The following is a 13,657-nucleotide window of genomic DNA, read 5'->3' as shown; positions in this document are numbered from 1 at the left end:
ATTTGTAATCTTCTCTATCTTTTCTTTTTTTTTTAGTTAAAGTACAGTTAATTTACAATGTTGTGTTAGTTTCAGGTGTACAGCAAAATGATTCAGTTATACATACATATAGAAAGATTGATACTTTTTCAGATTCTTTTCCATTATATGTTATTACAAGATATTGAGCATAGTTCCCTGTGCTCTACAGTAGGTACTTCTTGTTTACCTATTTATATATAGCAGTTTTTATACGTTTCTGAATCTTTTCTTACTCAAAAATTTATTATCCAATTTACTATTAATGAGTGCCCTTCATATTTTTTAAGTAGTTTTAAGAATTAACAACTGCACATTCATACATTTATTTATTTGTTCATGACATAATGTTTATTAAGCATCTACTCCATGCCAGCTACAGTGCTCAGAGGCAGAACAAAAGCAAATGATTTTTTTTCTAGTTTCTTTCCCTTAAGTGATCTGTATCTTCTGAGTTGTATTTTCTGTTTGTCTTTCATGCTGTCGGTTTTCCTTAGTTGTCCAGTAATCTTTGCCACGTTTATGAACAAAGGCCAAGGAGAATTGGTATAGGTGGCAAGCTTCCCCTGCAGCGCTGTGGGTCTGTTTCCCTAGCTGGCCTCACATTACATGGGGGAAGTGAGGGCTAGCACTGGAAAAGTAGTGAGACCCCCTAACAGGGGGGAGTGTGTAGACTGAGAGGGTAGTGAACCCGGTGCAGATAGAAACCCACATGGGCGCCGGAGTCGGGAGGGCTTTATTGCGCTCCCCTCCTGCCTTTCCTCCCGCCCGTGCATCAGAGTGGGTTGTTCTCCCTGTGTCTCCTGGGATTCTGAATAACCTGCTCCTTCTCAAAGATGCAAGTGCTTTCCCACCACTGTTCCAAGTCACCCTATGCCCTGGTCTCTGCCCAGGGCTTTCTATGGCGTCCTGGTTCATAACCAGTCTAAGCATTCCTTGAAGGCAAGGACCACAGGTTAGGCAGGCTCAGCAAACGTTTCCCAACTGAATGAATGTTTGGTCCTGATGCAAATTATAAAATTTATTGCGTTGAGGAGCCAGTGTATCTTATATTTATATATAGCATCAGGTAGAGGCAGGGAGGGCCCACTGTGTACATGACCTTGTGTTATACTCTGGACGCCAAATAGTATGTTACAGTTCCTTTTCCTCTCTTTTCAGGAAATGAGACCACAGATAAGTCTGTGTGTGGTCATGGTGGTTTTGTGGAAATTAACCAAGACCACCAGTCGATCCCCATAGACCCAAAACACAATTATGGAGACTGATTTTTACTGTTGTAAACCTTCTTAGACACAAATGATGGATGCTAAAGTCAGTGGATGACAGTTTGAGGAGAAACAGGACAAGAAGCAGGATTTACATAATCTCAAAGTATCTCCCCAAAGATACTTGTAAACCACGAGGAGAAAAATAGTAACTTTTCAGGGAAGAAACCTGTCACGTGCCACCTTAATGGAATGAATCAGGTTTCTTTCATGAACTCCATGAAATGATGCACTGAGGTTACATCATTTCTGTGGTTCTCTTGCGCAAAATGCATACGTTAGTCCAATCATGTGAAACCACCGGACAAACCCAAATTGAGTGATAAATACTGTTCAGAGGTGTCACGGTCATGAAAGACTGTTACAGACTGAGGAACTGTAACAGACTGCAGGAGACTAAGGAGAAATAATAACAATTAAGTACAACATGGGATAATGAATGAGATTTCAGAGTGAAAAAGGACATAGTGGAAAAACTAGTGAAATTTGAGTAAGATCTTTAGTAGATGTTAATTTACTGATTCTGATTAATGACGACTGTACTATATGTAGTTACATAAGATGTTAACATTGGGGAAGACTGGGTTAAGGATATATGTATTGAAATGCTTTGTACTATATTTGCAACTTCTCTGTAAGTCCAAAAGCGGTCAAGATAAAATGTAAAAAACAAAAACCTTCAGGTACAGTCGATAACAGCAGCTGACATGAACCATCCACATGAAAATGGGAACGCTTCCTCAACTTTGTGTGTTAACATGCCTCAAGGCGAATGCCATGCTTACTAATTCCTATACCCAAAGAATTTCTATGCTCTTTGTTTTGCAGTTTCGAGGACATAAGGGCCCTTTAGATCTGTTATTTCAGTACAAGTTAACATACAATAAATCCTGCCACCTATTTTTCAAATGCACACCTCATTATTAACTTCAGACACCAGTGAGCCACCAAAATTAGATGCTCAAAACATACTTGCTTTATTGTACCACTTGCTTTGCTTCTCTTCTCTTGGAGTTCCCTGCTGTGTACGGGGAGGTCATGCATCTGAACTTCAGGGCAGCAAGATGAGAGACCTCCCTAACTGCATTCGAGTCAAGTAGAAGCATTCAGTGATGGAGAAGCATCAGCAGAAGCAACCTCAGCAACCCCTATCGACACAAGTGTGTGGGCTGTGCCGAGTTTTTGAGACACATTGCATGGGCTTCACCCTCATGAGTGGCAGTGACTTTGGCCTTGACTGAATTTCTGACTGTTTCTGAGGGACTTCCTTTCAAACCCTTCAGAAGCATTTTACACAGACATCTTGCTGCAATATCCCTAGTAAGGAGATACAGAAGATTTTTTTAAATATAAAGACATTGAGTTAGAGACAGGTGTTTCATTATAATCTCTTTCATTTGGATGTTAATTTTTTTTTTTTCCTGAGCTGGCATTTGTAACTAACATTAAACTTAAAGAGTTACATTAATATGCAACCTTGTAAACTATGCTTTATATACTCTTTGACCATTTGCAAACCAAATACATTTTTTATACTTATAAAAATCTTCCTATTGTAAAAGTCACATATTCATTACAGAAAAATTAGCAACTATAGCCAATTAATCATGTGATTACTACTGATTTTATTTCTCATCTTTTTTTAATACATATTCATTTCTTAAGTAAAATAAGGATCATTAAATATAGTTTTATGTATTTTTTCATGGTTCCATAATTGGCTATGCCATCATTTATTTAAAGTTTTCCAGCTGTTCTATATTCAGGCGTTCCAGTTTCTTATTATAAATCATTCTTACATTAGATCTTCCTAAGTGTCTTTTGATTGTTTGTTTGTTTGTTTTTCCCCCATTGACCCCTTTGGCAGTTTGGTGAAATCTATGGCCTCTCCTTAGAATAATGTTTTTAAGTGCATAAAATAAACGTACAAAGCAAACCAAGCATATTAAAATACAACTGCAAGAGTGTTAAAATTTTTGTGACATACTATATAGATGCTTCTTATTGCATTAACAAAAAGATGTAGCATCAGATCTGATAACTACCATAATTTCAAAGTTGTGATGAGCATAACTGATATTTTGATATGTCTGCAGCAACTGTAATGTGATATGAAAATGTATGATTTCTATTGGCATCAAAGTCACATGTACAGCTAATATTACTGTAGTTGGCTGGCTCATTTACAACTAACAAATGCTACGTTTCATTTAGAAGTTAGTGAAAATAAAGGTATAATTTTTTCATTCAAGTTCATGGACCCCCTAATTTCTATCCATAGACAAGTTTAAAAACCTTGACCTTACATAAATGATCTTGTTATGTAACTTTTTTTCCACATGTCCAATTATTTACGTAAGGTAAAGCCCTGGTGTGAACTTTATAGGAACCTTGAATTTTATTGCCAAATTTTTCTTAAGAAAGCTTAAACCAGGAAGGTCCAATTGATATTTTAAGACTGTATAGTGTTTAATATTTTCTTGACTACTTTAAATATTTACAGTTTTTATTTTAGACCATTTATTATAGGTCCAAAACATTTTCATTTCTTCGATCACTCATGAGATTGAATTTTTTAAAATATAATTATTGGCTATTTGTCATAGACAATGGCCAATTAAAAATCTCCTGTTTTGACACTGATACTTTTTATTTTCCCTTTGTTTCAATTAGCGCTTTCTTTGTACTGTTTTTCTTTAACCATTTGTATGCAATTTATTAATGTCGGTCTTAGTCTACTTTTTATTGGCAAGTTAGGGGGCTACTGGGGGCTGCTTAGTCACGTGAGACTTTAAGCCTAACAACTTCATGTAATTTTGGCAAATAGACCAACTTACCTTTTAAGAGTTACCTATGGAAGGATGAATTGGAACTTCAGAGTACTGTGCACTTTGTAAATGTGGCAATTACTCTTATGCAACCATAATTATAAGCTTAGTGGAGTGCTTTGGGACAGAATTCTGGCCTGTGGCCAGTCCTGTGTAAATGTCCCCATCCATTACTCTGACCTGCTTTTGATTATGATGCGAAGTCCTAGGCTATTTCGTTCTCACGGAACCTCCACCCTTATAATTAGGATGGGCCCTTTGGGGACCAGAGACAGAACCTCTGAGTAGTGCTCTTCTTGGAAAGAGCCATTCATTCATTCATTCATTTAAATTTTTAAAAACTTTTAAAATTTAATTTATTTTTGGCTGCCTTGGGTCTTTGTTGCTGCACGCGGGCTTTCTCTAGTTGTGCCCAGCGGGGGCTACTCTTCGTTGCGATGCACGGGCTTCTCATTGCGGTGGCTTCTCTTGTTGCGGAGCACGGGCTCTAGGCGCGCAGGCTTCAGTAGTTGTGGCACGCGGGCCCAGTAGCTGTGGCGCGCAGGCTCAGTAGTTGTGAAACACGGGCTTACTTGCTCTGCAGCATGTGAGATCTTCCCGGACCAGGGCTCGAACCCATGTCCCCTGCATTGGCAGGCAGATTTGTAACCCCTGCCGCCAGGGAAGTCCTCGGAAAGAGCCATTTAAACAGTTGGATCCTTATTACCTCCACTTTGGTAAACCTGTGTTTTCATTTTTAAAGCAGAATATGCTGTTGCCGCTTTTTTGTGATTTTATTTTCCTTTCCTTACAATTAAAATGCCAGGCTTTTAACTTTTTTTTGCCTTTTTGCACACATGCTTATCCGCAGCTTGAAACTGGGTGATGTGACTGTACTTGATCTAATTACTTGGGGCTTTGAACTATTTACTATGTCCCCTCTGTAAAAATGTGAAAATTTTATTATTTATTATTGTGACTATGTCAGCCAGAAATATGGCTATTTGTGTGGAATGTTCTAGTGATAGCAGAACTAGGCATTGGTGCTCTTCGTACCATCCTTGTTAAAACTCAAGAACTAGAACTAATAAGAAAACTTCAGGCTGAAAATTTGTTTAGGTGCTAAAAATGAGAAATGAAGGCAGCGGAGAATCAGGCATGTAAGGATAAAACATGAATATTGGTCCCTTTAAACCCGGTGACAAGGGCTTCCCTGGTGGCGCAGTGGTTAAGAATCCACCTGCCAATGCAGGGGACACGGGTTCGAGCCCTGGTCCGGGGAGATCCCACATTACATTGCTGTGGAGCAGCTAAGCCCGTGCGCCACAACTACCGAGCCTGCACTCTAGAGCCCACGAGCCACAACTACTGAAGCCCATGTGCCTAGAGCCCGTGCTCCACAACAAGAGAAGCCACTGCAATGAGAAGCCTGTGCACCTCAACGAAGAGTAGCCCCCGCTCGCCGCAACTAGAGAAAGCCTGCGTGCAGCAATGAAGACCCAATGCAGCCAAAATAAATAAATAAATTTATTAAAAAACAAACAAACAGAAAAAACCCCACAGTGACCCCTTGGCAATATAGCACATCAAGGAGTAAAGCTTTATGTGTCATCTGGCTAGTTAATCCCTTTAGGCATCACATTTTATTTAACTAGTTTTTATTCACAATACAGTTTTAGAAACGTTTGGGAAGATAATGTTAGATGTAATGGCTAAGAAAATGAGCTTTGGAATTGGTACTTAAAATAATATGTTTGAGTTCTGGTGTTGCTGTTTACTAGTTGTGGCTGGGAAGTGACTTATTCTGTCTAAATCATATTTGCCACATCTGTGAAAAAGAAGGCAAAGCCTGTATTTTCATGGTTGATGTGCGTATTAGAGTGCTTGGCAGAGTTCCTCACTTTGCTGCATTATATCATTCTAATGGGGTGATTGCAATACTGGTTTTTGGCATTCCAGTAGGCTGGCACAAAAATATCATTATTTTTGGTGGTGTAATCCCTGTATTTCAGTTCATCCATCAGCAGATTTAACCACCCTGCTTGAGTCTCCAACTCCTCTTTCCTTTCCCTTTCCTCCCTCTGACTTTCATCATCAAAGGCTTCCTGGCCTTTCTTTAACACTTATCATCTGCATCTCCCCTGTCCTTGTACCCCTTCTGTCCCGCCACCCCCAAAAAGACAAAGCGGATTGTGGGTATGGCTGGAAGAGCTCTCTGCAGTTGATGGATAGCACCGCCAGCAAAAGGCGGAGGTATATGGCTGGTAGGAAGAAATAAAACATGCTGCAGAGGGGAGCAAGTACAGAAGTGCTGCCCTAAGCCTGTGGTCCCAAGAGGAAAGTACCGCAGTCCAGTGAACTTGAAGGACAGGCAGCGGCAAGAGTGGTCAGAAGGACTGGACACAGGATATCCCTAAAAGGCTGGGTTTTAAGTTTAAAAAAAAAAAAAGTCATGTGTCTTGAGATCAAAGTTTAAAGACTCAAAAATTCTATTTAAGGTAATTTGCTGAACCAGACTCCTCTATTGGCGAATTATACATTGCATTCGGATTTTGAACTGAGAAAGTTGTGTTCGTGTAGAAAGGATTTTTGTCTATACTTCTGTAATCCTCAGAAGCAGAAAAATGGATGGTGGACCAAAAAGCAAGGCTTTTATTGTAAGAATAATTCTTACTCAAGTTGAAAGACTTTTTGAACAAGTAGAGTCTGAACATGATATTAGTGAATTTAACACAGGAAGCCAGACCAGAATCTCCATCTCTACTGACGAAACTGAAATAAAGATCAAATGGAAATGCTTTCTTGGAAATAATAGCTAGAGCTCTTTTTCAGTAAAAAAAGATTGATGTTTCTGCACAAACACACGCATAAGTTTTTAAAAGATCTTCCTGGAGTTATCAAATCAGAGATGGGTTTGTATGAACATAGAGTCTGAAGAAGGTGTTAGAAGTTAGTTTATAATGATCTCATCAGCATTCCCCCAACTCAGAAATGTACTTCTTCAGTAGCTTTGAAAAAATCGCACAGAAATATAGCCAGGTGTTGAGGACGACACACACAAAAAAGTTTAAATGATCTTTAATTTTTTTTTCATTTTTAAATCAATATTCTTCATTTTTATGTAGGATTTAGTTTCTTTTTAAAATACGCTATTATTTTATCTGCCAATTTATACTCAAATGATTGTGTTTAATATTTGTATTTTTATAAATTTACATTTTTCTTTTGTAACATTTCTAAATTTTTGTAGTTGAAATATATTAAATATTTGGTTTCCCTAATCTGTATTTTTATGAATTCTTTTTTTTAAATTAATTAATTTATTTATTTTTGGCTGCGTTGGGTCTTCATTGCTGTGTGCGGGCTTTCTCTAGTTGTGGCGAGCAGGGGCTATACTCTTCATTGCTGTGTGCGGGCTTCTCATTGTGGTGGCTTCTCTTGTTGTGGAGCACGGGCTGTAGGCACACCGGCTCAGTAGTTGTGGCTCGTGGGCTCTAGAGCTCAGGCTCAGTAGTTGTGGCACGCAGGCTCAGTAATTGTGGCTCACGGGATTAGTTGCTCCGCGGCATGTGGGATCTTCCCAGACCAGGGCTCGAACCCGTGTCCCCTGCATTGGCAGGTGGATTCTTAACCACTGTGCCACCAGGGAAGCCCATGAATTCTTAAAGTATTATTGTTACTATACAAAGTACACACTTTCATTTTGCTCCAGTGTTCAATCACTCTTTGAGAGGATGTCTAAATAATATTTCAGATGCGACCTGAAGGATGAGAGGACTTAGTCAAATAAAGAGGAGTTGTGGGAAGAATGTTCAGGTAGGGTGTCTCAGGTGAGAAGGGGCACAGTGAGTTGAGAAGTTCAGTATGATTGGTTCTCAGAGTTCAGAAGGATGATGGAAATGTCCAAGTTGAAACTGGAGTGATAGGCTGGTGACAGGCTGTGAGAGCCTTTGGGAAGCCACGAGAAGTATCCAAGGACAGGTGGGAAACCAGAGGAGGGTTTTAAACTTAATAGTGATGGTCAAGTTTGCATCTTAGAAGCCAATCAGGAAAAGCCAATCAATCAGAAGACTCACAAACATCCAGGCAAATGATGATGAGGGTAAATCAGTGGCAGTGAGACGGAGGAAAAGGAGATGGATTTGAGAACTATTTAGGAACTAGAATTCACGAGGTATGACATTGGGTCTGGCATGAGCAACTCGAGGAATGTGGTAGCAGTTGCCGAAATTGGGGTTGCAGGGAGAGCTGTATAGGTTTGTATGGAAGGTGATGGGTTCACTTTTCCTGATGCCATGGGACAAAGAAACAGTGAGTTCCGTTAGGTAGATGTAAAGATCCAGGGCTCACAGACATCTAGAGCGGGCAGGTGGACTCTTGAGAGTCATCAGCATTGAGATGGCAGTGGAAGTTCTGAGAGTGGATGGAAGATTCCAGATGGGAAGAGGAAGGGAAACTGAGTAAGAAGAGCCAGAGTGGTGGAAGGAAAATCAGGAGAGGGTGGTGTCTGAGAAGCCAGGATGAGTGTTTCTAGAAAACAAATGAAATGGCCAACTGTGCCATTGGCGAGTTGTTGTGGTGAATTTGAGCAGGATGAGGGCCAAAAGTTTCCATTTGTTTTAACTTTAAGGCTGACATTGGTGACTGTGCAGTGGCGTCAGATGATAGGAATCCTAAAGTGAAGAATTAGGCATCTCTTTCAAGAAGTTTCCAGTGGAAGGAAGGAAAAAGGAGGTAACCTGGAGGTGGATAAGGAATTGAGGGTAAGTGTTATGGTTAAAGATGAAGGAAACTCGAGCCTGACTGAATGATGATGGGAATGAGCAGGCAGAGAGGGGAAGTTGAAGATACAGGGCGGGTGACCAGGCATCAGTGTCCCTGGGAAGGTGGAATGAGTGGAGACCAGAATCTCGGGGGAGATTGGGTTTTAGATTGTAAAGGAAAGGAAGCAAAAGTCTGGACCCAGGTAAGTGTGTGTGATGGTGGAAAGTGAGGACAGTTGCTTCTCAAGTGGCTCTTTATCTTCTCTGTGATGTAGACAGCATTATCTGCTAAGATTGAGAGAAGGTAGATGGGGGGAGTTTGAGGGAGAACAGAGAATATTTGAGACCTCTTCTCTGGAGAAGGAGAGCAAGAGCAGACCAGGGACAGCTTGAGGATGGGTTGAGGTTATTGGCAGTAATTGAGAGCGACCCCCGTCTTGGTGAATTTCTCCAGCAGCAGAGAATAGCAGTCTCACCTGCCCTTCCTGAGGTTTGTGGTGGGGGGTGTTTGAGGAGTTTCTGGAGAGTCAGGTTTCAGTAGAGTCCATGAAGTGCAAGGAACAGGATATAATGAATGAGACGCTCATCTTTGACACATTCACTGGTGTTCTCTGCTGCCGGGTTAAAATATGCTCTGACGTTACTGAAGTTTGTTAAGCTCTTCGCTCCTTCAGTGAATGGCCCCAGACTGCTGTCGTTTCTCTTTCAGTTCTTGTCCGCGTTTTTATACTATTTCTGTCTCCTCCCTTTCTGTTTTCTTCCTTGTTGTCAGTTGTTCTGTCCCATTGCTGTCTGCATGAAAGTCTCTATCAGCCCTACACCCTGGACTTTGTCAACACCTGGAATTATCACACCTCTGAAATCAAGCTGTGGGCTTGAAAATCAGACAACCACACTTATTAAAATTATGTGCAAAGTAAGAGTAAATAACCTCTGAGTGTGATTCTCACGTGCTATGCTTTGAGGGCGTACGTAAGTGTTTGTACATGAATTTTGTGATGTTTATTGGGTTGTTTCTCAGCTGTCCATATATGAGATGTTTGTTGCTTGTATTCCCATTGTGTTTCCCTTATTTTGAATTTCCATGGATTATAATATTCTTAGAGCGCCCGTGATATTAATGAGTACATCTTTTATAATTGTTCTTTAGTACTTGCAAAGCATTTTCATACGTTATTACCTAAATTTTAAAATGACATGATTAGATATTTTATGCTGTTGTTTCTTATTATTCTCATGGATTTTCAAATACATGTTTTGTATGAGAATAACATGGATTTTCAAATATTGATGCATTTTGTATGAGAATAACCTACCATGTCACAACTCAGTCATTTAACCATGTCACATGTAAATGAAATAGGACAATGTAAAGAAAGTATTTTGGAGGTTCGAACAGTAAGTTATCTGTTCTGGCTTTTCATATATTTGTTTTATTCGCTTTCTCATCTGTAAACATATCATGTCTGTATCAACGATTTTAATTTTTTTTAAAAAGTAGATATTTAGGTGTAGAGTAAATATCGCTTACGTTTTCTGTAAATTAATTTAATTTTGATTGTGACCTTCCTTCTTGTCAGGAGGAAGGTAAAGTCAACACCAGTCATTTGGACACTTTCCCCCAAACCCCAAGGTTGTGCCAAGGTTTGGAGTCTGGAGCAATGCCAGACATTGAGGAGAGAGGCCCCTGAGTCGTCATTAGTCACACGGCCACACTGGTTGCCTAGGAGAGACCCGTTATCCCAGCCCTCACTTCCCTCCAGGTTCAGTGGCTCTGTGGAATGTCTTTTGTGCTTACTATGTGGGAACCATTGGTGAGGCCCAGAGCCCTGGGTCTGAACTTCTGCCTCCCAGGAGCACTTTGAAGCTCTTACCTCTGAGCTAAGACTCCATCTTACTTGGGCACCATGGGAGGAAAGCTGCCCAGTAACTCACAGACCCCTCTCCAGTCCAGGGAATCTTTTTTAATCTGCAGGAAATCCCTCCGTATGCAAACTTTGTTCTCAATAGGTTTGGGGGGAGTTTGTTGTTGTTGTTGTTTTTATGAAAGCTAAGAAGCCCTGACACAATATATCCTGTTTATAAGGAGAAAACATAAATTTCTTTTTAAAAAAATAGCAGAGCAGTAAGTTGCTGAGTAGTAAACACCTGAACAGGCCACCTCTGTTGTCTTACCTCCTCTGAGACTAAACCTGCATAGCTAAGTCTTTACTTTTATAACTCATTGAAGAATACTGATTTTGTTAAATGCGTTTACATTTTATTGGTATAATTTCTGAGTGATCTAAATAAGCAAGCAGCATATAACATTTTTAAGCATTCTATAAATATTCTAATTTTGTTTTGTCTCATTGTACCTAAGAACACTGGAACTATTTTGGGGCAGATGAGAATCTTGGTCCGGTGGCTGTGAGCATTCGAAGGGAAAAACCTGAAGAAACGAAAGAAAATGGATCTCCATACAACTACCGAATAATTTTTAGAACTAGTGAGGTAAGTCGCACATGAGAAAGACTTGAGGCTTAATTTAATTGAGGAAAAAATAGAGTAGTAGCAGTAGCAAAGCAATTAAATTTAATAGCTCATGGTTACAAATGTCTTTAGAATAAACAAAGACCCCTTTCATTCATTCCGGTGGTGATAGGGCTGGACATAATGGTTAGATCTGGACCCTTTCTTCCCATCTAGCTCTGGATAGATGCAATAAATGAATGGGAGTTTTGATTCACAGAAAGATATGTCCATTAAGTGTGACCCAAGGAAATTGGAGTCCTCAGAATCCCAAACTGGATATTACATATCCTGCTTGGGCAGCCGGAAGGCACCGAGCCAGCTTGAGGAGGCAGAGAGGGTCAGCCAAGACTTAACTCACTTTTCCAAACTATTGCTTAGGACATTTCTTGACCCAAGAAAACTCTTTTCTTCTTGCATTTTCACTGTGCCATCTTGGACCTATTCTCGGAGGCCTAAAATGCGGGCTGTTTGAACCAGAGGCTGTCTAATTGTGGGTAAGACAGGTTCTTGGAGCTCTTTAGGGATCTAAGTACACATAATATGTGAGTTTTTATTTTAAAATGAAATTCAGGTCAAAAAAAGAAAAGGAAATATAAAATAGCCAACAAAGCATTTAAAAAAAAAAAAAAACTCGTGAAGTTTGGGACTACGAGGTTTTTTTCCTTTGTTTTCTTTCTAAACATATGTTTAGTTGTGCCAGCTATCAATTTATTGCCTCTTTGAACCAGATCACTTTAGGATTGTTGTTATGCATTAATGCCTAATGCTCCCTTGAGGTATCTAGAAAATAATGGTTTTGAAACTAGTTTAAATAGGGCATTTGGCTTCATTTCCCCCATTGAATACAAAGCAGGTTGCAGGGGTTGGCTTCACTTAGTAATTGTTCCTCAGCTTGAACTCTGGGGAAATTAAAAATAGGATTTTTAAAGGCACGGCTTTAATATCTAATGTGTTGTGTCGAGTGGCCCGAGAGAAACGAAGAACTCACATGCTGTAGGGTCCTTTTTCTCTGTGCCAAAGCCGATCGTTAAGCAGGGTCAGTACTTTTGTTGCACGTGAAAAGCACAGAGAACACACTGTGTTTTTCAAGTTGGGTGTCGGTAGTCACTCCTCAGATGCCACCGGATTCCTGAGAGCCACACTTAGCTCCTCCCACCTGTTTTTGTCCTTCCTGTCCTTACCTTTCCCCCTCCCTAAGGCCACTCTGATTTAAGTCCTCATCATACTGTTCCTTTCCTATGTTTTTTTATCCATTTCAATTTCTCTTCTTGCCACTATCCTATCATTCTTCATGCCGGACGTTGAAGCTTTCTAAATCGGTACTTTCGTTCTCAGATCCTGTCTCTGGTGTCCACGATTGTCCCTTCCAGCTTGCCTTGCAAGCACACCACGGCTGGTCACCCCTTTCTCTCCAGGTCAACTCCTATCCTAGGTGAATGTGGTCCCTCTGCTTCTCCCTGCCTCAGCCTCAAATGCTCGACCTGTACCTCCCTCCTGCAGTTACAATTAAACCACACCTAAGGATTCTCTAGGCCTGTAGTTCAGTCCTTTTCCTGCCAACCCATTTGACGGTCCATGGGGCCACTTCCTTACCCTTTGATTGAAACATCCAAGTCAAATGTCGTTCATGGTTCAGAAACCCATTACCACCAGTTTTCATGTTCAAATTAATGTTTAACCAGTGACAACCCCGTTGTTACAATTGCTCAAGCCAGAGACCTTGAGGCCACTTTTGACTCCTCTCTTCTTCCTCCTGCTCCCCACATCGGGTGTGTCCACAAAACTGGTTGACTTTGTCTTCAATTGTCTTCAAAATGTATCCAGAATTCTACTGCTTCTCCAATCCCACTGCCTCTGCCTGGGCCAAGCCACCATCATCTTTCTCCAAAAACCATTCTTCCTGCTTGTGCCCTTAAGCCCTGCATCCTTTCAAGCCCAGCAGGAGTCCTTTAGAAATGTAATCCCCGTCTTGTCATTCCTCAATTCAAAATCCTTTCATGGTTTCCCATCTTCCAGTTAAAAGTCATTCTCCTTGCTAGCCTAGGAGTCCAGACGCATCTGCTTCCGACCTTGACCTCATCTCCGAAAACTCCCCCTCACTTAGTTTTTTCCAGCCACACTGGCCTCCTTCCCTCTGGGCAATCTCAGGACACCTCTGTCTCAGGGCTCCGATAGTCCCTATTCCTCTGTCTTCAGTGTTCTCTCCAGGCATCCTCGTGGCCGCAGCTCTCTCTTTTCCTTCTGGCCTTATACTCTTAAGTTACAGGGGCCTTCCTTGGCCACTGGA

General features: G+C 40.7%; 1 protein-coding gene across 14 annotated transcripts in view; it reads left to right on the top strand.

Moving 5' to 3' along the window:
* Positions 1–13,657, top strand: part of SIPA1L1 (signal induced proliferation associated 1 like 1) — a 522,661-nt gene that overhangs the window by 386,410 nt on the left and 122,594 nt on the right. For all 14 annotated transcript variants that reach the window (XM_073800311.1, XM_073800310.1, XM_073800309.1 and 11 more), the window contains one exon: positions 11,219–11,349. In XM_073800311.1, coding sequence (XP_073656412.1) covers positions 11,219–11,349 — 131 coding nt within the window. The remainder of the gene's footprint in view (positions 1–11,218; positions 11,350–13,657) is intronic.

This window comes from Tursiops truncatus, chromosome 2, assembly GCF_011762595.2.
Source record: "Tursiops truncatus isolate mTurTru1 chromosome 2, mTurTru1.mat.Y, whole genome shotgun sequence".
Classification (NCBI taxonomy): Eukaryota; Metazoa; Chordata; class Mammalia; order Artiodactyla; family Delphinidae; genus Tursiops; species Tursiops truncatus.
This window is presented reverse-complemented; position numbering and strand designations above follow the sequence as displayed.